Source organism: Mustela lutreola, chromosome 5, assembly GCF_030435805.1.
Source record: "Mustela lutreola isolate mMusLut2 chromosome 5, mMusLut2.pri, whole genome shotgun sequence".
Taxonomy (NCBI): domain Eukaryota; kingdom Metazoa; phylum Chordata; class Mammalia; order Carnivora; family Mustelidae; genus Mustela; species Mustela lutreola.
This window is the reverse complement of record NC_081294.1, coordinates 85,330,555-85,354,398: the sequence shown is the minus strand read 5'-3', so window position 1 is coordinate 85,354,398 and position 23,844 is coordinate 85,330,555. Positions and strand designations below refer to the sequence as shown.

General features: G+C 39.5%; 2 protein-coding genes across 5 annotated transcripts in view; one reads left to right on the top strand and one right to left on the bottom strand.

The window, feature by feature from the left end:
* CDC20B (cell division cycle 20B) overlaps positions 1-23,844 on the top strand; it is a 45,958-nt gene that overhangs the window by 6,971 nt on the left and 15,143 nt on the right. For all 3 annotated transcript variants that reach the window (XM_059174991.1, XM_059174990.1, XM_059174989.1), the window contains exons 3-6: positions 11,793-12,021; positions 13,004-13,131; positions 18,171-18,264; positions 20,415-20,531. In XM_059174991.1, coding sequence (XP_059030974.1) covers positions 11,793-12,021; positions 13,004-13,131; positions 18,171-18,264; positions 20,415-20,531 — 568 coding nt within the window. The remainder of the gene's footprint in view (positions 1-11,792; positions 12,022-13,003; positions 13,132-18,170; positions 18,265-20,414; positions 20,532-23,844) is intronic.
* Positions 335-5,697, bottom strand: GPX8 (glutathione peroxidase 8 (putative)). Of its 2 annotated transcripts, XM_059174992.1 has the most exons (3): positions 5,472-5,697; positions 4,657-4,918; positions 335-966 (listed from the first exon to the last, which is right to left on the bottom strand). In XM_059174992.1, the coding sequence occupies exons 1-3, from the start codon at positions 5,673-5,675 to the stop codon at positions 803-805; spliced, it is 630 nt and encodes a 209-aa protein (XP_059030975.1). In that variant the 5' UTR covers positions 5,676-5,697; the 3' UTR covers positions 335-802. The 2 variants fall into 2 exon arrangements, with proteins under 2 accessions (XP_059030975.1, XP_059030976.1); XM_059174993.1 differs by lacking the exon at positions 4,657-4,918 and having other exon boundaries at positions 5,472-5,681.

Below are 23,844 nucleotides of genomic sequence, written 5' to 3'. Positions count from 1 at the left end.
GTCTGAATATATGAGCAACCAAAATTATTATACCAAGAATTGAGCTAAATCATCAAATACTGTCTTTTTCTTACACTTAGGATTTTCATTCAGAAATAAAGCCTGCAATTCAACTATTAATATTCTATTTACAAAATTTGAGTTGCTTCTGGAAAATAACCTAGAAGTAACAAAGTGATGAAGGCGTTTTCAAGTGTTAGGATAGTGTCATTCATCAGTTACTATTCAGGCAGATATACTAAAACATACTACGAACCTGTACTTAAAAAAAAAAAAAAAAATCAAACAAGAAACAAAATCCTGTACATGAAACAGAAGTATATAGAGATTTGAATCTATTTCACATTTTTCAATGTTTATTTTGTATTTCATTACATAAAAATAGCCATTTACATTTAGTTACTCCCGAAATTTCAGTCACATACAGTGCCTTGAATTCAAACAGTGTGGAATTCAACTGTGTGTTGGCATTTCCATCAAATACAATCCTGGAAAATGTCAAGGTGAACAACAGGATATTGATGCACATTGGTGACTCTGTATTCTGAATTTTTTAGTGTGGTCAGATGAAATATTTAATATATTGCATTTTGATTTTTTAGCTACTCTTTATTTTTGCTTTAGGTAATATCTCTGACCCGGGGACAATCATTACCACTCACCAGCAAGGTATCCTAAAAATAAAACACCCCATCCTTCAGGGCCACATTTTATTGTCAAGAGTCTTCAGATGAAACCCACCCACCCCTGCCCTGACATGTCCATATTCCGATTACTGTGTCTGAATGACTCACTGCCATGTTCACAGGTCCTCTTTCTTTCTTAAGATCATTTGCCTAATCAGAGCTGCTATCTCAGGCCTGATGACTTCAATGGGTTCCTCTGGCCTCCAGGACTTCACAACTTGGCCCTCAGGGTTGATCAGATACTTCCAAAAATTCCACCTTGGTTCCTTCTTTGAAGAATCTAAAATACCAGAATATATTTTCATGAGCACAATTTTATTCTTTTGCTAAGATTGTCATTCCTATTAGTATCTATGTAAGTGACAATGTTAGAATCAAGTTCTAGCAATGTCAAAAACAAAACAAAAAGCAAAACACCCAAATAAAGCAAAACTCATATGAGTAACCATATTTCTGTATATTTGGTGACTTCACTGATGATTCTACTGATCTGGAATCGTGAAACAAAGTGGTTTATTTTGCATCAGATCTAAACAAAAAAAAAATTTACTTTGTCACTCAAAATGTTCAGTTTCCTAACATTTTTAGAGATAAAATGATGTTCCAATGGTCCTTGGTAATGGCATGTATGGAATTATTTTCATATTAAATGTTATCTATGGTTTTAATATTGTTACATGTAATGTAGACAAAAATGGAAAGGAATTCTTTTTTTTTTTTTTTAAGATTTTATTTACTTATTTGACAGACAGAGATCACCAGTAGGCAGAGATGCAGGCGGGGAGGGGGGGGTGGCGGAGGAAGCAGGCTCCCCGCTGAGCAGAGAGCCCGATGCAGGACTTGATCCAAGGACCTGAGATCATGACCTGAGCCGAAAGCAGAGGCTTTAACCCACTGAGCCACCGAGGCACCCCTGGAAAGGAATTCTTTATCGCATTATTTTTTAAGTGTTTATTTAATTCCAGTTAACATATAGTGTTAAATCATATTGAGAAATTATGCTGTCCTTTTGATAGGTTTAAATTTATGTAAGAAATGTAGATTTTTTTTTCCACTTACACTACCCAGAATTGATGTGCATTGACTAACATAGAAAAAAATATAAATAGGGGCGCCTGGGTGGCTCAGTGGGTTAGGGCCTCTGCCTTCGGCTCAGGTCATGATATCAGGGTCCTGGGATCAAGCCCCGCATCAGGCTCTCTGCTCATCGGGGAGCCTGCTTCCTCTCTCGCCTGCCTCTCTGCCTGCTTGTGATCTTTGTCAAATAAATAAATAAAAATCTTAAAAAAAAATAAATATAAATAACTTGTTTACTATGTACCTAGGAGTGTGTGCTCATTGCTCTAAATAGATCCTTTCATTTAATCTTTACAGCAACCCCGTGAGGTGGGTATTATTATTAAGCCCATTTTGCAGATGAGAAAAATGGAGTCCTAGACTCAAGGTTTCATGGCTAGTAAGTGGTAGAACCAGGACTGATACACAGACCTTCCTACTCCTACGGAAAAGCAAGCAGATTTTAGGACAATGATGACAAATTTGTTTTTGTATGCGAGGGGATTCAGGTGTCTGTGGGTCATCCAGTCAGAGGAGGCCATTGACTATATGGCTTTGGATCTTAGGAGAGAGAGCTCACTCAGGGAAAGGGGATAGAATAAGAGCCCCAGTGGATTGTGGCAGAATTCCGAGGCTCAGTAGAATTAAGGGTTGATGGAAAGGAGGAACCAGAAAAGAAGAAAGGGAAGGGGCCAGAGTAGGAGTCACTGGTTCAGTAACTCCTTGACTCAGTAGGAGTCAAGGTTCAGGAGATCCTGGCAAGAAGCCAGACACAGTGATCTAAGAAGGAAACTGAGAAGAGAAGCAGAGGCAACAAGTGTTAATTATTTGTTCAGAAATCGAGATTAAATAGGTAGAAGGAACACATTGCCTATAGAGTTTTAAGGTGTACAATACTTTGTGCTGGGAGAAAGAACCAACGAGGGAGCATAGGTTAAAAATAAGAAATAAAAAGTAGCCTGATTACTTAAATGTGCTTTACTTTGTGCACTGTGCCAAGCAGTTCAATTTATTTCATTATTAGAGAAAAATATTTCTGATACAGCAAACATCAGTGACTCAGCGTATCATTTTACCACATGAAAACTGTCTCAAAATCATTTTGAAAAATTGTCCTATTCTGTAATGAAAAATGTGTCTCTAACAATACTACATGTTAGGGCAGAGCTCTTTCTAGCTGACCTAACATCTTGATGTGAATTAAGAAAAGACACCTTTCCAGATGGGTACACATGCCTTGCTGTGGCTGAGCTTCAGTCCCCATGAGCCTCCGTGTCCAGATGCCCTGTCTAGTGACAACTGCACACACGGGCAGAATGGGCCTGTTCGTGACCACGTGACCAGTTACAGTCCATTTTGGCTTGTTTTAAAAAGATGTAATTTTCATTTGACTACGATCTCAGAGTCCTTGTCTCTGGAGCTTCATCTAACTTGTGAAACCTTAAGTCACTGTTACTTTTTTTGGTTACATGGGGTCGGTGGAGTTTCAGAAGCTTTTTTAGTGACAAAGGGGGAGAACTCAGGAGCTATGATGCCCACATATCTGGCTGCTATAACTGAAAATGATTACAAGGACATGTGCTCTGGCTTGTCTTTCCTCAGTGTATCCTGGAAATAAAAGGAATGAAGATATCACTCTGATTATATATTCAGGGTGTTAAGCATTGTGCTAATTTCCCCTAGAAATTAAATATGTTTTTTTTTTTAAAGATTTTATTTATTTGTCAGAAGAGGGAGAGAGTGAGCACAGGCTGACAGAATGGCAGGCAGAGGCAGAGGGAGAAGCAGGCTCCCTGCTGAGCAAGGAGCCCGATGTGGGACTCAATCCCAGGACGCTGGGATCATGACCTGAGCTGAAGGCAGCTGCTTAACCAACTGAGCCACCCAGGCGTCCCAAAATTAAATATGTTTTTAAAAGATTCTGATTTCACACTTAAATTTTATAGAGTATCATTAGCTAACTTCCTGGACTGGAAACTTGATTATCTGATGGAGGTCACTGTTTTATGAAAACTCAAATTATCTGTGAAAATAGGGCTGAGGATATTATCTGTATAAGTCAGATGAGAGGACATTAGCTGAATATCCATTAGAGTAATGTTTGGCAAGGTAAAGCGGCATCTAAATACTTTGCTTTTTGCTAGTAATATACTTAGGAATACAAACAATGTCAGGCAGTAGGTAGTATTAATAGTCTCCTTTCACAAATGAGGAAGAAGGCCCAGAGGAGTTATCTCATGTACCTGAAGCCACACAGCAAAAGCAACAGAGTAGGGGTTTGAAGCCAGAGAATGAAGCTAAAACCAATGCCCTTAGTCACTATATCTCACTACCTTTGACCCAGGAAAATCTTTAAACAGATTTCTGTAGCTCGTCTAATTTTAGACATAGCCTAATATACCCGCCTCCAAAAAAATCCTTATATTCTGTTATAAATTTTAGCAAAAACCTGGTAAACTGAGACATTATTCATCCTTAAAGATAGTATCTCAGACAAGTAAAACAACATAAAATTAACCACAAAGATATGTCTACTAATAATGCCCGTCACTATTCATGAGACATAGATAGCTTTAAAATGGGGAGGAACATTTCCCCAAGAGCTATTTTGTGAAGATATTTTGTGATGATAGCCATGACCACACTTCAGATAAATTCTTCAGGAAAATGATCATAAGGAATAAAATACATTGGAGTAGACTCATTTTGCCATTCAAGAGGTTGAAACATTGACTTCAGGGAAGCATAACTTCTAGAAATTACAAAACATGAGATTCTGGCTCTTCGGTATTTTATCAAACTTTCCCACTAAAACATTTCAAATGAAACGGAGAAGTATGGTCCTGGTCTCTTTTGTTTTAAAAAGGAAAAGCAATTAAAAACATTAAACTGGCGAGGCAAGATAGATATTTACCAACAAGAAATCTAAATGCAGGGTCTGCTTCAGATCCTAGAATCTTAATCTTGTGGAAGATGGGGAATGTCACTCCGTAGTTACTTCTTGCAAAAGATACTACTTCCTTGCTTGGGCGGGGCTCCGATTCTCCAAACTGATTGCACGGGAAGGCCAAGACGCTGAAGTGGAATGGTCCGAACTCTTTGTGTAGTTCCTGCAGTGCTAAGTAATTTCTGTCTGTGAGTTGGCAGTCACTAGCCACGTTTACAACTAGGGCAACCTCCCGGAAAAAGAAAAAAATCCAACCGGAAAGTGAAGCAAATAAAAGATTAAAAAAAAAAAAGTCTGCAAGTAGTTAAAATCCCAAACCATTTTGAAGCAGATAGTTATTTCATATTTTTAGATATACCCAATTTTATTGAAAATTCTAAGCTGGATGCATGAATCAAAGACTGAAAGATCACCACCGTTAATAAAGCATCGGATACAATAGCTTATTTTTAAATAAAAGATAGTAACATCGATAAGAGTGGTTTTTAATGTTGCTAGATTATGGAATTAATGTTTTTTAATGTCTCCATAGTCACATTACTAACTATAAGAATTTCCTAAACAACCTAAAGGATTATTTCAGCATGCCTCTGAAGACAGGACAGAGTTTATCAATTAGAAGTAGATACACTATCAGAACTTTGATGACTAAAATGATACACAAGTAACATTACTTTGAAGATGAAAGTATAACTTACGACCCTTTAACAATGAAAAATTGATTTCATTAAACAGAGAACATGAATGAACAATGGAAAAAAAAATCAGAAGATGCAACTTACTTTGCCTTTAAACTTTTCCAGAGAAACCGTTCTTCCTTTTGCATCTTTCACTTCGAAGGTATAAAAGCTGTTGATTTTAGGTTTTAGGAATTTTAGTTGTAGAAGAAATAACATTACTGTGCATAGAACCATAGACAGTAAAACTGCAAATACCTTTGCTTTCGACCCTGAACATCTTAAAGGGTATGCTGTAAGCGGCTCCATTTTGGATGATTCTAGAGGGACGTCTCAGCGGGCTGGAATTCAAGGAGGAGCTGAAACTTGACACCAGCTCTGTTTAACGGAAAACCAAGTAGGACAGACTACTGCTGAGAAATAGAAAGACCCTTCTCACACGGGGAAAGGAGTGAAAGTCCTGCATAAAATAAGGAGTGCTAAAGAATTTTAATGTATTTATGGTGCCCACTGCAATCTTTGCTAGAAAAATCAGGACTTTTTGGGTAACTCTTTGATAACTCTTTAACTCTTTTGCCTTGTAAGGCAGAAGCTGTGGATTGAGCACTCCCAGTAGTGGGTTAAATGTAGGGCAGTAAAGACCACCCAGAATAGTTCAGAGGTGGATTAAATGTGGCCTGTTAACATGATGGATAGTCTGGAGGAATTTAATATTATACGTATTATACATATAAAATATGAGCTTGCTACATGAGTTCTAGGAATTTACAGTGGAAAGGGCAGAGAAATATGTGAAGGGGCTGCTTACCCTGAACTCATCTAATTTAGGCAATGCCAGGTGAATATAGTAAAAATAAAGCAAACACAACGAAGGCTTTAAAGAACACTCCACTATCAAAAAGCAAACTATAGTCCAGTGTTTTTCAAATTTTTGATCAGGATCCCCACTAAGAAATGCACTTTACAATTGAACTCAGTACGCAGACATATGCAACTGAGAAGTTTCATTAAACAATACTTCCCCTTGGAATGCTGATACGCCTGTGGCAGTTTTAAAACAGTCTGGTTCCAACCCATGACAGTGATTTAAGGGGCTGCAGCCTGTAGACAGAAAAAATACTGAACTTTATAATAAATCAGGAATTTAAAAATTAAATTAGACAATTCTATCAAGAAGGCAAAACCAACAAGGAAACCCCCCGAATCCACTTCTCCTTGGGTGCATCATCTAGTTTCTTCTTCTTTTTCTTCTTTTTTCGTCTTTGTTTTTCCTGTGGCTGTTGCCTCTTACAGGAGGCCTAACTTTACTGTTGAAAATTTCAGGGGTAGGAATAGATGAGAAATTGAGGGCTGCCATCCTTGAGTCATCTTAGCCTCTTCTCTATGACACACAGGAATTTTCAAATGAAGGTGCTTCATACTACGTGCCTGACTCTTGGGGTCTTGGTGTGTTTATTGAAAACACTAGGAAAGGAATGCCTGGGTGGCTCAGTGGGTTAAGCTGCTGCCTTAGGCTCAGGTCATGATCTCAAGGTCCTGGCATTGAGTCTAGCTAGCATCAGGCTTCTCGCTCAGGGGGCAGCCTGCTTCTCTGCCTCTGCCTGCCACTGTACCTGCTTGTGCACGCTCTCTCTCTGTCTTTCTGACGAATAAAATCTTTTTAAAAAATGCTAGGAAAAAGTGCATGGAATGATCTGAAAAACCATGGGAGTGCCCTTTCCCACCACAGATCTTTGCGCTTTAGAGGATGTGCTCAGGAGGCTGGCAGCTCTGCCTCTAGCCTGCGTCTGTGGTGTGTGCTCTTGGGGGTAGATGAGCCGAATCCACAGCTTAGCCATGTACAACCTGTCAGAGACTGATAAACCACGTTATTCCCAGTCACGGAGCCTGATAAGAATGGACACAAAAGAAAAGTCTTCTCCTGTAAACGTAATTTCTGGTAAAGAACAAAAATGTACACAAAACATGTTGTATTGCCTCTTAACTATGTTAGCATTCCTTGGGTGCTCGCTAGCTGAGTTACTGATGAAGTCAAAGTTTATGGGACACCTGGACTTAAATGCTGTGACCTCCCTACTCCAAGCGCAAGGTCCTTGGGCTCCAAGTGTGGAGCCATTGCCAGGTGCTTGTTGGATACACAGCGGCTCGAGCCCCATCTCAGAGTTCCTGAACCCAAATCTGCATTTTTATAAGACCAGCTCATGACTCAAGTGTGCATTTAAATTTGAGAAACTTTAGACCTCGATCTTTTTTTTTTTTTTTTAAATTTCATAGTAACGAGGTTTTTTGGTTTCTGCTTGTCTTCCATTGTAGACAGGTTTCATGACTGTATGTCTACACTGGGTACTTGATTTGCTCCTCAGGCTGTTCAAGGAAATGGCTCAGGAACTTGAGTTCCCAAAGTTAATTAAAAAAAAAGTTAATTCATAGAACATCTGCTGTAATTTGAACCATGTAAACCCCTCCCGTTATAAGGGTGATTTGAGGGAGAGGACAAAGGGTTACCTCTGGGAAGATGCTGGCTGACTAGACCCCAGGCTGGGTCCCATAGGGTGGTATTACCTCGATAAAATCATTAGGATAATTTCTAGTTCATTGTTTTGTAAGTACAGAAACTCCCATCAACTGCAGAGCTTGGCCTTTGAGAATATCAAAGTTTTGCTGTATAAACTTACAAGAGATTCTGTACAAGCCCACATGTCAGTTAGTAACCAGAAATAGAACATCTGTGCCAGTTTGATGTCGCACATTCGTTTGTCCAGAAGATTCCCCCAATAAGAAAACTACTTGGAAAACTTCAATAAATCTCATCAGGGCTGAAATCAGTTTGTGACTGATTACAGTTTATGACTCTTATGGTTTAAAAGTATTCTAGATACGACTTTTTTTGAGGTGTTTGACACGCTTATTGCTTTGGGGCTGGGGTAAAGTTGTTCAGCGGCCCTTGCAGGCGGCGGCCTGCTTCCTCCTCAGCATCCCCCCGGTCCAGGTTGAATCGGATAGCGCGGGGATTCTGCAATCGGCAGGCATGCGCAGATCCGGGCAGTCCCTGTTCTTGCATGTCACGTGTCTGATGCTGCTGAGGGGGGCCCGGGCATTCTTGTTGATGGTGGTCTGCACGTAGGAGGTGGCGGGTTTTCACTGGCTGGATCTCCATTTCATGACCATCGCTATAGCCGTGCCATGGGGGCACCGGGTCTAAGCCTCGCAGTCTTGCGGTAAATCAGCAGGTTGTAGCAGAAGGAGTTGCGAGCCTTCAGGTTATTGGGCTCCGTGTTGTGTGTCTGCTTGTTTCTCTTGATCAGGAAGCTGGAGCAGTTTCGCACGACCACCACTGCAGGTGGGTGGAGACGACAGCAGCAACTCAAGAGTACTGTGGTGGAGATGGAAAGATTGAGTGTGTGTGTGCATATATGTGTGTGCACATGTATGTATCTATACATACATACACGCTCATATCTAAAAAAGCATATATATGTGGTTTTAAACCTTGTATGTTTTTTGTATATGAATGATCTGTAAATATCCATTTAGGCCCATTAATCAGACATTCAGGAGGACAGCTTGGGTAACTCCCAGCCTAGATATTACTGAACACTGATAGATTTTGGCCCTTAGGCATTTCTTTTTTCTTCATTTTTTAGAGTCTTTCTTTTCATTTGTCAGAGTCTTTCTCTGTATATATTTTGATATCATCATTTTTTAGTTTTCTGGGTAATCTGGAAGGGGCCATAGAGTCTGCAGAGAAGATGAGAGGTGAGGGTGCCTTAAGGAAGGCCGCTTTGGTCAACGTAAGGGAAGAGAAGGGATCGATACTCAAGATACTTGGGAGCCCTTAGGGGCAGTGGGGAACTAAATAAAATGTATCCGAAAATGATCTCAGAAGTTTTTGCCCACCAGTATGAGTAGACACTGGAGGTTCAAAAATAAGGTGATGGACATTATGGGGTGCCTGAGTGACTCAGTTAAACCTCTGATTTTGGCTCAGGTGTGATGATCTCATGGTGGTGAGATGGAACCCTGCGTGGGCTCTGTCTTGGGTGTGGAGCCTGCTTGAGATTCTCTCTATCTCCCTCTTTCTCGGCCCCTCCTTCCAAAAAATAAATAAAAATAAGAGGTAAACAAGCCAAACTGATGTGCTTAGAGTACTGAGTCATTCATCCTTTTCCCCTTTATCGTACTTTGTCTTAGTTTTCTTCTCTTCCTCTTTCCTACTATCTACTCGAGATGTTTAGAACTATATGACAGTCATTTCCTCAGCAAGAGACAGATCCTGGAATAAAAGTTTAAAAACACCAAAGATGAAATATCACAACAAAAAAAATGCAGCGATTCCCTAACCTAGAGTCATTTGCATACCACCTCTGTGTTTTTGCCATGTGTACTGTTTGTTAGTTACTTAGCATTTTGGTTCACATGGATTCATTTATTTTACTCATATATATATTTTTAGAAGGGAAGATTAAAAAAAAAATTTTAGAAAGAAAAAGAGGGAGAGGGTTAGGGAGGGGCAGAAGGAGAGGGAGAAAGAGAATCATGGAGCCTGACATGGAATTCGACCTCACAACCCTGAGTACATGACCTGAGCCAAAATGAAGAGTACAGACATTTAATTCCTTTTTTTTTTTTTTTTAGATTTTATTTATTTGATTGAAAGAGACACAGTGAGAGAGGTAACACAATATGTAGGGGGAGAGGGAGAGGAAGAAGCAGGCTTCCTGCTGAGCATGGAGCCTGATGCGGGGCTCAATCCCAGCACGCTGGGATTATGACCTGAGTCAAAGGCAGATGCTTAACGACTGAGTCATCCAGGCGCCCCTATATTTTCTAATTTCTAATGGTTACAGAATAGTCTAAGGATGCCTATCTTGTCAGTTCTCCACTGCGTCCTTCCCATTGTTTTTCCCTCTAACCATACACACTGCAGTAACCACTGCCTATTCCCTGCTGGAAGGATGGACCATGGAATCAGACAGCGGAGATTAGGGTATAGCATCTCCACTGACTCACTGTGTGGGTTTAAGCAATTCACTTACCCTCTAAACCTCAGTTTCTTCATTGGTAGAAGGGGAATAAATAACAGACCTGCTTTACAGGTGTTTCTGAAGATTAAATAGGAATGTGTTTAGACCTTTAACATATGGGTTCATATTGTGGCAAGCACTCAATAGATTTTGGTTTTACTGATATTTGCTCATTTTTTAAATTTCTTCCTTACATTTTTAGTGGTGATGTTTCTGGGTTAGTAGAGATTATACACATATTTGAAGGCTTTTGACACATGTTGCCAAATTGTCTTTTCCAAATACTAATTTATGCTCCACCAGCAATGTATGCCAGTGTTTGTTTCTGGAACCTTCACTCTTGGGGCTTGTTATTAAAAAAGAAAATCATTGCTAGCATCTTGTTATTGTTTTAAATTAGCATTTTTTTGATTACTAGTGAGGTTGAATATTTTGGGGGCATTTATATTCTTTTGTGAATTGTCTTTTTAGGTCTTATGCCCTATTTTTTTCTATTTGGCTTGCAAATTTGTCTAACTTTCTCTAAGAGTCCTTTACACAAATAGTCCATTACACAATAGGACACAAATCTAACATGCTTGGCATTTTATTAAGAATATACTTCTGCAGTGCCTGGGTGGCTTAGTTGGTTAAGGTTTAACCTAATCCCAGACAATGAGGGGTGTCTGGGTGGTTTAGTAGGTTAGCCGTCTGCCTTGGGCTTAGGTCATGATCCCAGGCTACTGGGATCCAGTCTTGCATTGGCTCCTTGCTCAGCAGGAAACATGCTTCTCCCTCTGCTTGTGCTCTTGGTCTCTCTTCTTGCCAAATAAGTAAATAATATATTTTAAAAATAAATAAAAAAGTAAAAATATACTTCCAGTTTGTCATTTGCATTTGAATTTCATGTAGATAACATGGCGTGTTTCACCATTATAGGATCTGGAAATACCAAACTCCTGGGGTTTCTTGGTGGGAATGAGATGAATGTTGAGCAAATTAGGCCTCAGTTCTCTCATCTGTGAAATGAAAGTTTGAACTAGAAAATTGCTGTTTATTTCCAGATTTGCAATTTTGTGATTTTATATAAAAATTTTGTCAGTTCAATATATAGGGTTATTTTAACTTCGTATTTTATATTGATGTGTAATTGTAATAACTGTAAACATAATTATTTCCTAAGCTGCTTTTATATGTCTTCAGACCCTTAAACAGAGGCTCTAAGTATACACATGCACACACACGTATATATTTATAAATATAAAATAATGTTCTCTCAGGTCACAAAATTAAAATCTTATATATAGTTTGTTTTGTCCTAGATGAGTTGTTTATAATTCTCCTTTAAGGAATCCCTACTTTTGCATCATTGAGGCTCCTATAAATTACAGCCTTTTTTGTTGTTGTTGTTGTTGTTAAATAGGTGTTTGATGAAGTTAAGCCCACATATTCTAGCTTCAAGAGCAACTTTGTGAAGAGGCTGTCAGTGGAGGGTCCCATTGCCAGTAGCCCAATTACCACTAGATGGCGGCAAAGCCAAACCAGGGATCTGGCAGCCTGTTCCTTTGGGGAAGAGCTTTCTACCACTTACCTCCCAGAAGATTCTGGATCCGTGCTGAAGATAACGCCTGAGAAAGAGACTTTGATTCTAGGTGAGGTAATAGAAATTTCAGAGGCTATTTAAAAAATGTTAATGAAATAGATATTCCTGAGAGACTCTGTCTTGTAGAACTATCTAGTATCGCATTCATCATCGCTTTCCTTTTCTTCCTTTGAATAAGAAATTTTCAAGGTGGTGGGGGAGAGGAGTGGGAAATGAAACAAAAACCAAAAGACAATATGCAGAGTTTTAGATGATTTCTGAGATTTGTACTGGTATATGATTTCTTTTGTAAAGATTATAATTATGTATATAAGATTTTTCAGTGGTCCCGTGGACCCTCTGCAGAACAAGTGGTATGAATGGACATAAAAGAGACAGCTTTAGAGGGTGACAGGACAGGGTTTTCTGTACAGTTAAAAGTCTGGTAAAGGGCTTTCTCAGTCTTGAGAAGAGAAACAGTATGAATAATAATGATACAAATAACATTGACTGTTATTACTTTAATTTAGAAAGTATCTCACTGACGTCATCTCAAATTATACTTACAGCATCTTTCTATAAAAGGGAGCGGGGGAGGCAAAGTGATTTGCTCATGATCGTAGAGTAGATGCCAATGATTAGGGAAGTAAGCACCCGACAGTGATTTCCCGGCAGGAGGAGCTTAGCCTGGGCAGACCAGACACCTTTGCTCCATCATCTTAAACTAGGGAACTGTTTGTATCTATTCTTCAAATGTGCGAATATGTTCTTTCCGAGCAGAGACAAAGCATTTCTGCTGCGGCTGTGGTGGGAGTCAGGTCTTTATCTTGGCATTTCCTACAGAGGCCGCTGAGGCAGTGTTCACTTATGACCTTGGCATTCTGGATCAGGCCCTGTGCTGACCCTTTTTCTTTTCCCACCTTTGCCAGGATTTTGGAGAGATGGGGGTCTGTGGCTTCACTTTCTATTGTGAAAGACATAATGGATTGGTCACCAACCTAAGTGATTATCTTTTTTAAAAACAAATTAAAAGCTAAATGTCTTTCTTGCAGGATCCTACCAAGAACCACTCCAGACACCCATCAAAGGGATTTTCGAAACAAGTAACTCTTTCCATTTTTGCAAGGAAGCTCATGCGACGGACAGAGACTGGAATGAAACCGTTGCCTCAAAAGGCCGGGTAGGTAAAGGGAGAAAACTGACATCTCATATCCTGAGAAGCTCTGACAAATGGGTCCCAAATGTGAGGAAGGAACTGGCTCAGCTGCTCTTACAAATCAGGAAGAAAATGATGGGTTCTTGACAGGAAAAATGAGTTATGGACATGAATAGCGGCACTTTGTTAAAAAGAAATTAATACCCAACAAATATACAAATTTAGTTAGTATCAATCAAAAAAAATGGAAATGAAACATAAAAAAGGTGAAGATTCAGATGACATGATACTATAAAGAAAACCCTAAAGACTCCATCAAAAGACTACCAGAACAAGATGGGATCAGGAGGGAGACAAACCATAAGAGACTCTTAACTTATGAAACAAACTGAGGGTTGCTGAGGGGTGGGGGGTAGGGATAGGGTGGTTAGAGTATGTACACTGGAGGGGGTGGTATGTGCTATGGTGAGGGCTGTGAAATGTGTAAGCCCTGTACCCCTGGGGCAAATAATACATTATATGCTCATTTGAAAAAAAAGAAGATTAAAAAAAGACTAGAGGGGCACCTGGGTGGCTCAGTGGGTTAAGCCGCTGCCTTCGGCTCAGGTCGTGATCTCAGGATCCTGGGATCGAGTCCCGCACTGGGCTCTCTGCTCGGCAGGGAGCCTGCTTCCCTCTCTCTCTCTCTGCCTGCCTCTCCATCTACTTGTGATTTCTCTCTGTCAAATAAATAAATAAATAAATAATCTAAAAAAAAAAAAAAGACTACAGAACTGATAATAAATGAATTAAGTAAAGAAGCAGTATACAAAATAAGTATACAGGTATCTGTTGCATTATATATATGAGAAAGAGAAATTAAACAATCCCATTTATAGTTGTACCCCAAACAGTAAGATACCTAGGAATAAACTTAACCAAGGAGGTAAAAGGCCTGTACTTTGAAAAGTATAAAGCACTGATGAAAGAATTTAAACACAAACAAATAAAAAGATATTCCATGCTGATGGATTGAAAGAACAAATCTTGTCAAATGTCTGTACTACCCATAGCAATTTCCAGATTTAATGCAACCCCTATCAAAAAATCAATAGCATTTTTCATAGAGCTAGAACAATCTTAAAATTTGTATAGAACTTCAGAGGAGGTAAGAATATGCAATGGGAGAAAGAAAACTCTTTCAACAAAGGGTGTTGGGAAAACTGGACAGCTACATGCAGAAAAAGCAAACTGGACCACTTTTGAACACCATACACAGAAGAATCACAAAATGGGTTAAAGACCCATTAAGTGTGATCTCTGAAACCATAAAATTCCTAGAAGAAAACATAGGCAGTAATCTCTTTGACATCAGCTGTAGAAACATTTTTTAAAATATAGTCCCTCCTTTGGCAAGGGAAACAAAAGCAAAGTCAAATTACTGGGACTATACCAAAATAAAAAGCTTTTGCACAGTGAAGAAAACCATCAAAAAATCCAAAGAAAGTTACAGAAAATTCACAGTGTTGAGCATTGTTTAATGTATAGAATTGCCGAATCATCCTATTGTACATCTGAAACTCTTATAAAACTGTATGTTAATTATACTTGAATTAAATATTTTTCTAAAGATGGAAAGATTAAAAATATAATGAAATTATACATATTATGGTATGCACCCCTACAGCCAAAAATTTTTTTATATAATCATTTCCAACTATTCGGTGACTTGATCTGCCCCCCACCCCTGGGTCTCTCAAGATAAGTTAAATTCTTTCTCTGTAAGATGGTCTTTTTTTTTTTTTTTTTTTCCCTTAAAGACTTATTATTTATTTATTTTAGGGAGAGATAAAGTGCTAGTGGGATGAGGGGCAGAGGGAGAGGGAGAGCTAGAATCCCAAGCAGACTCCCCACCAAACGCAGAGCCTGTGGAACTCGAGGCAGGACTCTAGGTGGGGATCCATCCCAGGACCCCAAGATCATGATCTGAATGGAAATCAAGAGTCAGACACTTAACCAACTGAGCCAGGGGTCCCTATAAGATGGTCTTTTAAAAATTCCCCTTAAGGGGCGCCTGGGTGGCTCAGTGGGTTAAGCCGCTGCTTTCGGCTCAGGTCATGATCTCAGGGTCCTGGGATCGAGTCCCGCATCGGGCTCTCTGCTCGGCAGGGAGCCTGCTTCCCTCCCTCTCTCTCTCTCTCTGCCTGCCTCTCCATCTACTTGTGATTTCTCTCTGTCAAATAAATAAATAAAATCTTAAAAAAAAAAAATTCCCCTTAAGTTATTGTTATTGTTGTGTTTTTGTGTCTTGACCAAGTTAATTTAGTTCCTTTAAGTATCTTATTTACTATGGTTCTAAGATCTTAGAGGAGTCTGATCTAAATCTTTGATACATTAAATATCACTAGCATGTTTTCAGATTTATCAAACCCAGTGAAGACCTTCTGAAGGAATCACGGTTTCATTTAGAACTTTAAACTAGGAAAGTCATAAATTCTCATTTTGGGCAAAGTTACTCACTTAGTATGTGCTTCCGGTGTTTGGCATGTATATTTTGCTAGAGGAACAATATTGTGAATATGCCAATTGAAAACAAACATCTTAGGGCGGGTCTTTTGCCGAGTGCTTTCTTGTTGGTTAAGGGTTTGGAGGTGCAGATGGCCAGGAAGTTCTATATCATTGGTGCAGGTTGACCTTACGCCCAGGCCAGGTTATTAGCACCGCAGCTTTTCCACACTCTACGTCTTGCAGACTGCAGTTTTTACTGCTTTGCCCTCACAACTTCATGAGAGTCCCAGTGTCACTGAAGAAGTTGGGAAGGTGATAATGGAAACCATTTCAATACTTCATATCAAGCATTTGTTATCCTGACCAGTTAGAAGTCAGATGGCATCAGGAGTGGTGCAGATGCATCGTGAGGTCTCTCACAATGACAGGAAATGTGTGTCTTCGAGTGGTCCTCAGAGGTCACATGGAGGGTATTTCTATGACAAGGATCAGGATAGCTCTGGTGATGCTCACAGTTATTATATACAGTCAGCTCTATGCCAACCTGTTCCTTAAAGTATTAAGTAGCTCTTACTGAGGGAAGAGCACCCTTGGGTGCGTGGGACAGAAGTGCCCTGTCTGGGCAGTGCCTCAGTCAACTTTGTGGGAACTATGGGATTCTGAAGAGGGGACTCTATGAAAAGTTACACTGATTTTAGGGATGTTATTTTATATTAGCTGTTCTCAGTTGGGTATGATTTTGATCCCCAGGGCTCCTCTGACAATGTCTGAAGACATTTTTATTCATCGCAACCTAGGGGAAGGCCTCTAGTAGACAGTCTGAGATATTGCTAAACGTCCTATAATGCACAGAACAGCTCCCACAATAATGAATTATCTGCTGCCAAGTGCCAGTGGTGCTAAAAATGGGAAACCCTGTTTTATACTTGATTGTTCTAATTTGAATACTTAAAAATTCACTATTCACTGACTGGCAATGATGTAATATCTGGGAAGAAAACCAAAATCTCAAAACGATGCCAGTAAGAGAGACTTATGTAAAAATTATGGTGATCCAATGATTGTTTTACATGAATAATCAGATAAATTATCATGAAGGAGAAAATAAGGAATTGTCTCTGCTTTAACTGTTCATTAAAATGTTTTTAGAAAATTCCAGTAAGTTTCTTTACACTTCCTACTAGTTTTCTTTTCTTTTCTTTTTAAATTTTATTTATTATTATTTTTTAAATATATTTTTTATTTATTTCTTTGACAGAGAGAGAGATCACAAGTAGGCAGAGAGGCAGGCAGAGAGAGGGGGGGGGAACAGTCTCCCTGCTGAGCAGAGCGCCCCATGTGGGGCTTGATCCCAGGACCCTGAGATCATGACCTGAGCCAAAGGCAGAGGCTTAACCCCCTGAGCCACCCAGGTGCCCCTCTTTTCTTTTTTTAAAAAAGATTTTATTTATTTGACACAGAGAGACAGAGAGACAGACAGAGGACACAAGCGGGTGTGGGGTGGGCGGCAGGAGAAGGAGAAGCAGGCTTCAGTGGAGCCGAGAGCCTGACGTGGGCCTCGATCCCAGGACTCTGGGATCATGACCTGAGCCGAAGGCAGATGCTTAACAACTGAGCCACCCAGGCACCCACTACTAATTTTCTTATCTGTTTTTGGTTGAAGTTGGGTGTAAGAATGTCAGAATTGCTTTTTATATACTGGCCCAAAGAGACAGCAATCATCTGATATTTTTATTCATGGAAACTGAGACAAGTTATTTAAGATCTCTGTGATTTGATGTTCTAATAGGAAAAGGTGTTAATGGAAAAGGATCTTTAAAATGATGAGTTCAATCCTGACATACTACAGATGAAGAAAACTAAGTCCCAGAGAAAAATCTAAGTAACAGAGTAAAAGAACACCTCTAGGTTGAATGCTGAGAGGCCCCCTTGAAAGAAACCTTCCTTAAAAATTAGCCTTACTGGGGCGCCTGGGTGGCTCAGTGGGTTAAGCCGCTGCCTTCGGCTTGGGTTGTGGTCTCGGGGTCCTGGGATCGAGTCCTGCATCGGGCTCTCTGCTCAGCAGGGAGCCTGCTTCCTCCTCTCTCTCTCTCTCTCTGCCTGCCTCTCTGCCTACTTGTGATCTCTGTCTGTCAAATAAATAAATAAAATCTTAAAAAAAAATTAGCCTTACTAATGTTCAATTTTGTTGTCTTGGGGAGGTCTTTGAATTTCACTCTGTACTAGAACTATCATAACATTTCAGTTCTTGCAGGCTTTGATGCTATTACTGGCCTTTAGCTGGTTTGTGGGCTAAAAGGATTTTTCGGTTAGAAGACTGAAAGAAGATTTTATTCTAGCTGAGGAATACTTGCCTATGGAGTTGCCGGGGAGATTAGAAACGATACAGGTGAATGCTCAGCACTGTGTTCACTACACAGTGGTTAGGTAGTAAATAACACCAGTCGTAGCCTTCGGTGTGCTAATGTGGAAACCTCGAACTTCCTAGCAAATTATCAGTTTTAACACTCTATCATGCATAACATGTGAGGTGTATATGCACATTTCTAGAGAAGTATTTCTTTGCTTGCTTTCAGAAATGCCTAAACCAGCTATTTTCGACCCAGAAGGTGGCTCAGTGGCTTAGTGGGCAAATGCAGCTCTGTGAACAATCCCAGTGTGCCTGGAAAGGTATGGGCCAAAGATTTTCTGTTTGTTCTTCTTATCTACCCTCCTACCCTTCTCTCTCCCTGCCTCCTTTATTTCTTCCTTACCTTAGAGTATGTTATTAGAATATGTTATATTTATTAGACTAATCAATATAATTATAAAATTTCAATAATTCTCCTAATTCTCTGCCTTGCCTGTCCCATCCCCAAGTCTCATTTCCTAAAGGCAATGACCTTTAGCTCTTCCAGCTCTTCCCACTACTATTTACATCCATTTTCTTTTTTTTTTTTTAAGATTTTATTTATTTATTTGAGAGAGAGAAAGAGAGAGAGCAAGCATGAGAGGGGGAGAGCCAGGGGGAGAAACAGACCTCCTGCTGAGCAGGGAGCAGGACGCGGGACTCGATTCCGGGACACAAGGATCATGACCTGAGCTGAAGGCAGTTGCTTGACCAACTGAGCCACCCAGGCGCCCTGCATCTATTTGCTAAGCAGTCTTTGTAAACTGCTCTTTCTTGATATTTTAGACTTTATCGTAACTTTCTAGCATAGTGGGTAAGAACTTAGTTGTCCTGTTTCATTCACCTCTTTCAGTCTACTTAGATCACATTTCCAAAAGGTAACCCCTCACATGGGTGAAAATCTGTATCTAACTTTGACTCCCCCAAAACTTAACTGCTCATAGCCTACTGTTGACTGGAGGTCTTAACAATAAGATAAACAGTCAATTAACACATATTTTGTATCTCATATGTATTATATACTATATTCTTAAAACAAGCTAAACTAGAAAAAAATGTTATTAGGCAAATTATAAGGAAGAGAAGATACATTTACAGTGCTGTGGGGTATTTATTTAAAAAATCCACATGTGGGTGCCTGCGTGGCTCAGTGGGTTAAGCCTCTGCCTTCGGCTCAGGTCATGATCCCAGGGTCCTGGGATCGAGTCCCGCATCGGGTTCTCTGCTAAGCGCGGAGCCTGCTTCCCCTCTCTCTCTGCCTGCCTCTCTGCCTACTTGTGATCTCTGTCAAATAAATAAATAAAATCTTAAAAAAAAATCCACATGTAAGTGGACCCATGTGGTTCAAACCCATGCTGTTCAAAGCCCATCAGCATCAGCTTCAGGAGTAAAACAATGATTTGATATTTGTATATATTGCAAAATGATCACCACAGTAAGTCCAGTTAACATTCATCACCATTCATTGTTACAGAATTTTTTTTCTTGTGGTGAGAAGTTTTACGATCTACTCTTACTAATTTTCAAATATGCAGTCCAGTATTACTAACTAGAATTGCTATGTTTTACATTACATCCCTATTACTTAGTTTGTAACTGGAAGCTTGTACTTATTTTTTTAAAAACCTTTATTGGAGGTGCTTGAGTGTTTCTAGTAAACTTTAAGTTTTGCACACAAATGCAGGTCTTTGTGGCTAACACCAAGGCAGTAATGATCTACTTGGTATAGCGTTGTGAAGCTCTTAGGCCTTTTATCAGAAGGCATGTGGTTGTAAAGACCACAAATTACCTGGGTGGGCTCAGTGTTTATCAATTTATGTTGTTCTCAGTTTGATCACAAGCCAAGTGGTGGGACCGATGAAACGTTGGTGGCCTGTGGTTTAAACTTATGTGGGTCCTTAAAAAGAACTAAAACTGAACCCAAGATAGGACCCTGACCTCAGATCATTATGGGTAAAACTAGCCAGAAATACCTGTGTGCTCTGGTTCAGAAACAGTGAGACAAAGAGTCAAAATAAATGAATCAATAGATAACTACTGACAAAGACTCAGAGTAAGGCTTATGTCTCTCAGCTAATTGTTGATGTGCTAGACAAATGGATACGCAAAAATTACTGTGATTTTAAGATCTCAAGTGACAGAATAAATAAATATTCAGGATACTATAGTGTTTCTGTGTGCTTCCCACAAGTTATGTTACACTTAGGTTTGGCACTCATGTGTTTTTTTATTAAAAATTGCCATGAATTATTTTTTAAATTTCTGTTTAAATTAATACTGAAGAATTTTTTCCCCTTCCCTTCTCCTGCAACTTGTAATTCAGTTTTATTATGATGACTACTTTCTTTTTCACTTTGTTATGTCTTAATACCTGCATGGATACTATGCTTATGGGATCATAAAGATACATGGAACTGTTTGTTCTTTATAGGCTGCAGAGATGGAGTCAGAGATGAATCCTTCTATCTTAAAAGATTCAAGAATCTAGACTATTCCATACTCCAACCAGAAGTGAAGATTCATCTTACTGGTCTTCGAAATGACTATTGTAAGTTATTGTTTAGACCATGAATTGAAAAGTTGGAGTGACAAAATGTATCCTGTACTGTAGCATAAACTTGAAATTTGCTTCTGGAAGGGTCACTGGATTCTTCATGTCCCAAAGCTCTACTACCCAAATATAGTTAATGTAGTTTGGCTTTTCCTTGTGCAGATTTCATGTGTGGAATGGGTATTTTTGGTGTTGGTGGGATATGAGAAATAGACTTTTTTTTTTTTTTTTTTTTTTTTTTTACTATATTAGAATGAACTGTGAGAATGGGAGCCTATTCTTAGACATATATTTTAAACATGGATAAATCTAATCAGTCAAACAACCACATTGGGTCTTCTTGTTATTTATAATCTAGTTGGGAGGAAAGGACTTTTTTTTTTTAAATATTTTAATTATTTGAGAGAGAGAGTGAGTGAGAGAGATAACATGAGCAGGAGGAGGACCAGAGGGAGAGGGAGGAGAAGCAGACTCCCTTCTGGGCAGGGAACCTGGTGTGGGGCTGGATCCTGGGACCCTGAGATCATGACCCAAACTGAAGGCAGACACTCAACCAACTGAGCCACCCAGGTCCCCTGGGAAGACAGGACTAACTCGATGGAACTTCTACCAACATGTTAGTATAGAATAGAAGTAATGAATTGTGGAGTAAAAGGAGCTATAATGATTATAAGTAGTTCAGTGATCTTTGCATCTTTTTCTGAAAAGACTTTGTGGAGATATTGAGCTTTGAGCTGGGTCTTGAAAAATGGGTAGGTTTTGGAGGGATGGGGGAGAGAAGATGGAGCATTTTTAGCAATGTTAACAACGTGAGCAAGGGCAGGCTGTTGGTAATTAATGATAATGGCAATGGAGAGGATACAGTGGGGGACTGGCAAATAGGTAGGTAGATGCAAATTTTGTAGTCACCCAGGTCCCCTTAACCCCCTTAACTTTTTTTAGGTTATGGCAGTTGTCATATATTTTACATCTACGTACATTGAAAACTCTACCATTGTTATAAATTTTACTCCAAGAAGCCATACATTTATGTATTTTAAATGAAAGAAGAAAAACTGTCTTCATATTTATCCAAATATATAGCAATTTCATGCTTCTCTTTCATTCCTGATGATCCAGATTTCCCTCTCATATAATTTTCTTTAGCCTGAAAGCTTCTGTTAGCATCTTTCAGATCAGGTCAGTTGTTAAGACTTCTGGTACACTTTTTATATTCTGTTTTATGATATTTTTGGTGCATGTAGAATTCTGGGTCACTAGATTTTTTCTGTCAGCATTTTAAAGATATTATAAGGACTTCTGGCCTCCATAGTTTCTGGTGAGAGTTCTAAGGTAATTTGAAGACTTATTCTTTTGCTTCAAGACCTGAATCTAATTACACATATGAGATCTTTGGATATTATTCCAAAGGTCCCTGAAGTTTGCTCATTTCTTTTTCAATTTTTTCTACATGTTCTTCAGATAAGATAATTTCTGTTGATTGATATTCAAATTCAGTGACTCCTCTGTCATTTCCATTCTGCAACTGAGCCCATCCAGAAGATTTTTCAGATATTGTAATTTTCAGTTTCAAAATTTCCACTTTACTGTTTTTTTTTTTTTTAAGATTTTATTTATTTATTTAACAGACAGAGATCACAAGCAGGTAGAGAGGCAGGCAGGGAGAGAGGAGGAAGCAGGCTTCCTGCTGAGCAGAGAGCCCAATGCTGGGATGGGGCTGCATCCCAGGATCCTGGGATCATGACCAGAGCCGAAGGCAGAGACTTAACCCACTGAGCCACTCAGGTGCCCCTCCACTTTACTGTTCATATGGTTTCTTCTTCTTCTTATTATTTTTTTAAGATTATTTATTTATTTATTTGACAGACAGAGATCATTAGTAGGCAGAGAGGCAGGCAGGGGCGGGGGCGGGGAAGCAGGCTCCCTGCTGAGCAGAGAGCCCAATGCAGGGCCCAATCCCAGGACTCTGGGATCATGACTTGAGCTGAAGTCAGAGGCCCTAACCCACTGAGCCAAGGCACCCCGTATGGCTTCTAATTCAGTTTTATTTTTATAGTTTCTATTATCTTTGTATATAGAACAGTTCCTATTTTTTTTATTCCTCTGCTGATATTTTCTCTTTTCATTCAAGTATGTTTTTTCTTTACCTCATGAAGAATATTCTTTTCTATTCTGTGTGCATATTCTATTAGAACTGCTTTAGCACCTTTGTCTGATAATTCCCATACTTAATTCATCTTAGGGTTTTCATCTATTAATAATGTTTTCCTTGTGTCCAGTAATCTTGAATCGTGTCCTAAACGTTGTGGATTTTATGTGGTATTAACTCAGGCTCCTGCAGAGAATGTTGCCATTTTTGTCTTACTTTTAATTTAAATTTATTTTTTATTTTTTAAAAAAGATTTTATTTATTTATTTGACAGAGAAAGGGAGAGAGAGTGTGTGTGTGCTCACAAGCAGGGGGAGGGGCAGAGGAAGAGGGAGAAGCAGGCTCCCCACTGAGCAGGGAGCCTGATGTGGGGCTGGATCCCAGGGCCCTGAGATCATGACCTGAGCTGAAGACAGATATTTTATCAACTGAACCACCCAGATACCCCTGTCTTAGTTACATTATACCTTAAGTTTGGTCCTGCCTTTTGTGGGTGGTGTTTTGAGTCTCAGATCAGTTTCTTCTGCCTTGACTATGCTGGTTCGGGTCTTTCCCTCATATATAGGGAGTCAAGGCTGAGTCCTAAATAGATGCTTCACTCAGTTCGATTCTCAAAGCCTTTGCTAAGCTGATCTGAGTTTTCCCTAAAAAACATGATTTCAGGGTTAGGCTGAAATGTGCATGGGTTCCTACATTCACAACTAGAGTTGTGTGGCTCTCTCCCCTCCAGGACTTTCTCCACACATTTTGGCCACCTCAGGCTGGCTCCTCTCACCAGAAAGATGGTGAGCTTCCTACCAGAGCTTTAGCTGCTGGTGCTGTTCTGTGACTGGGGCCCACCCTCTGGCAAAACCATGTAAGAAAAAAAGTGAGAAACTCACCCCTGGGCAGGTTGCTTCTTCTGGTTTTGACTCCCTTACTTAGTTAACTGCATTTGCTAATTTTCCAGTTCTGAGGGAGGTTTTTTTTTTTTTTTTTTTTTTTAATATTTTGTTCAGAGTTTATAGTTGTCATCAGTGGAGAGGTGAGTCATGGTTGGCTTAGGCCACTGTAGTGGAGCTGCTGTGCCTCATAGTCTTGTACTGATATGTATCAATGAGAAGAATTTTTGTCTTATAAGAAATAAGAAAGGGTTATATGTCAACTATATCTCAATTCAAA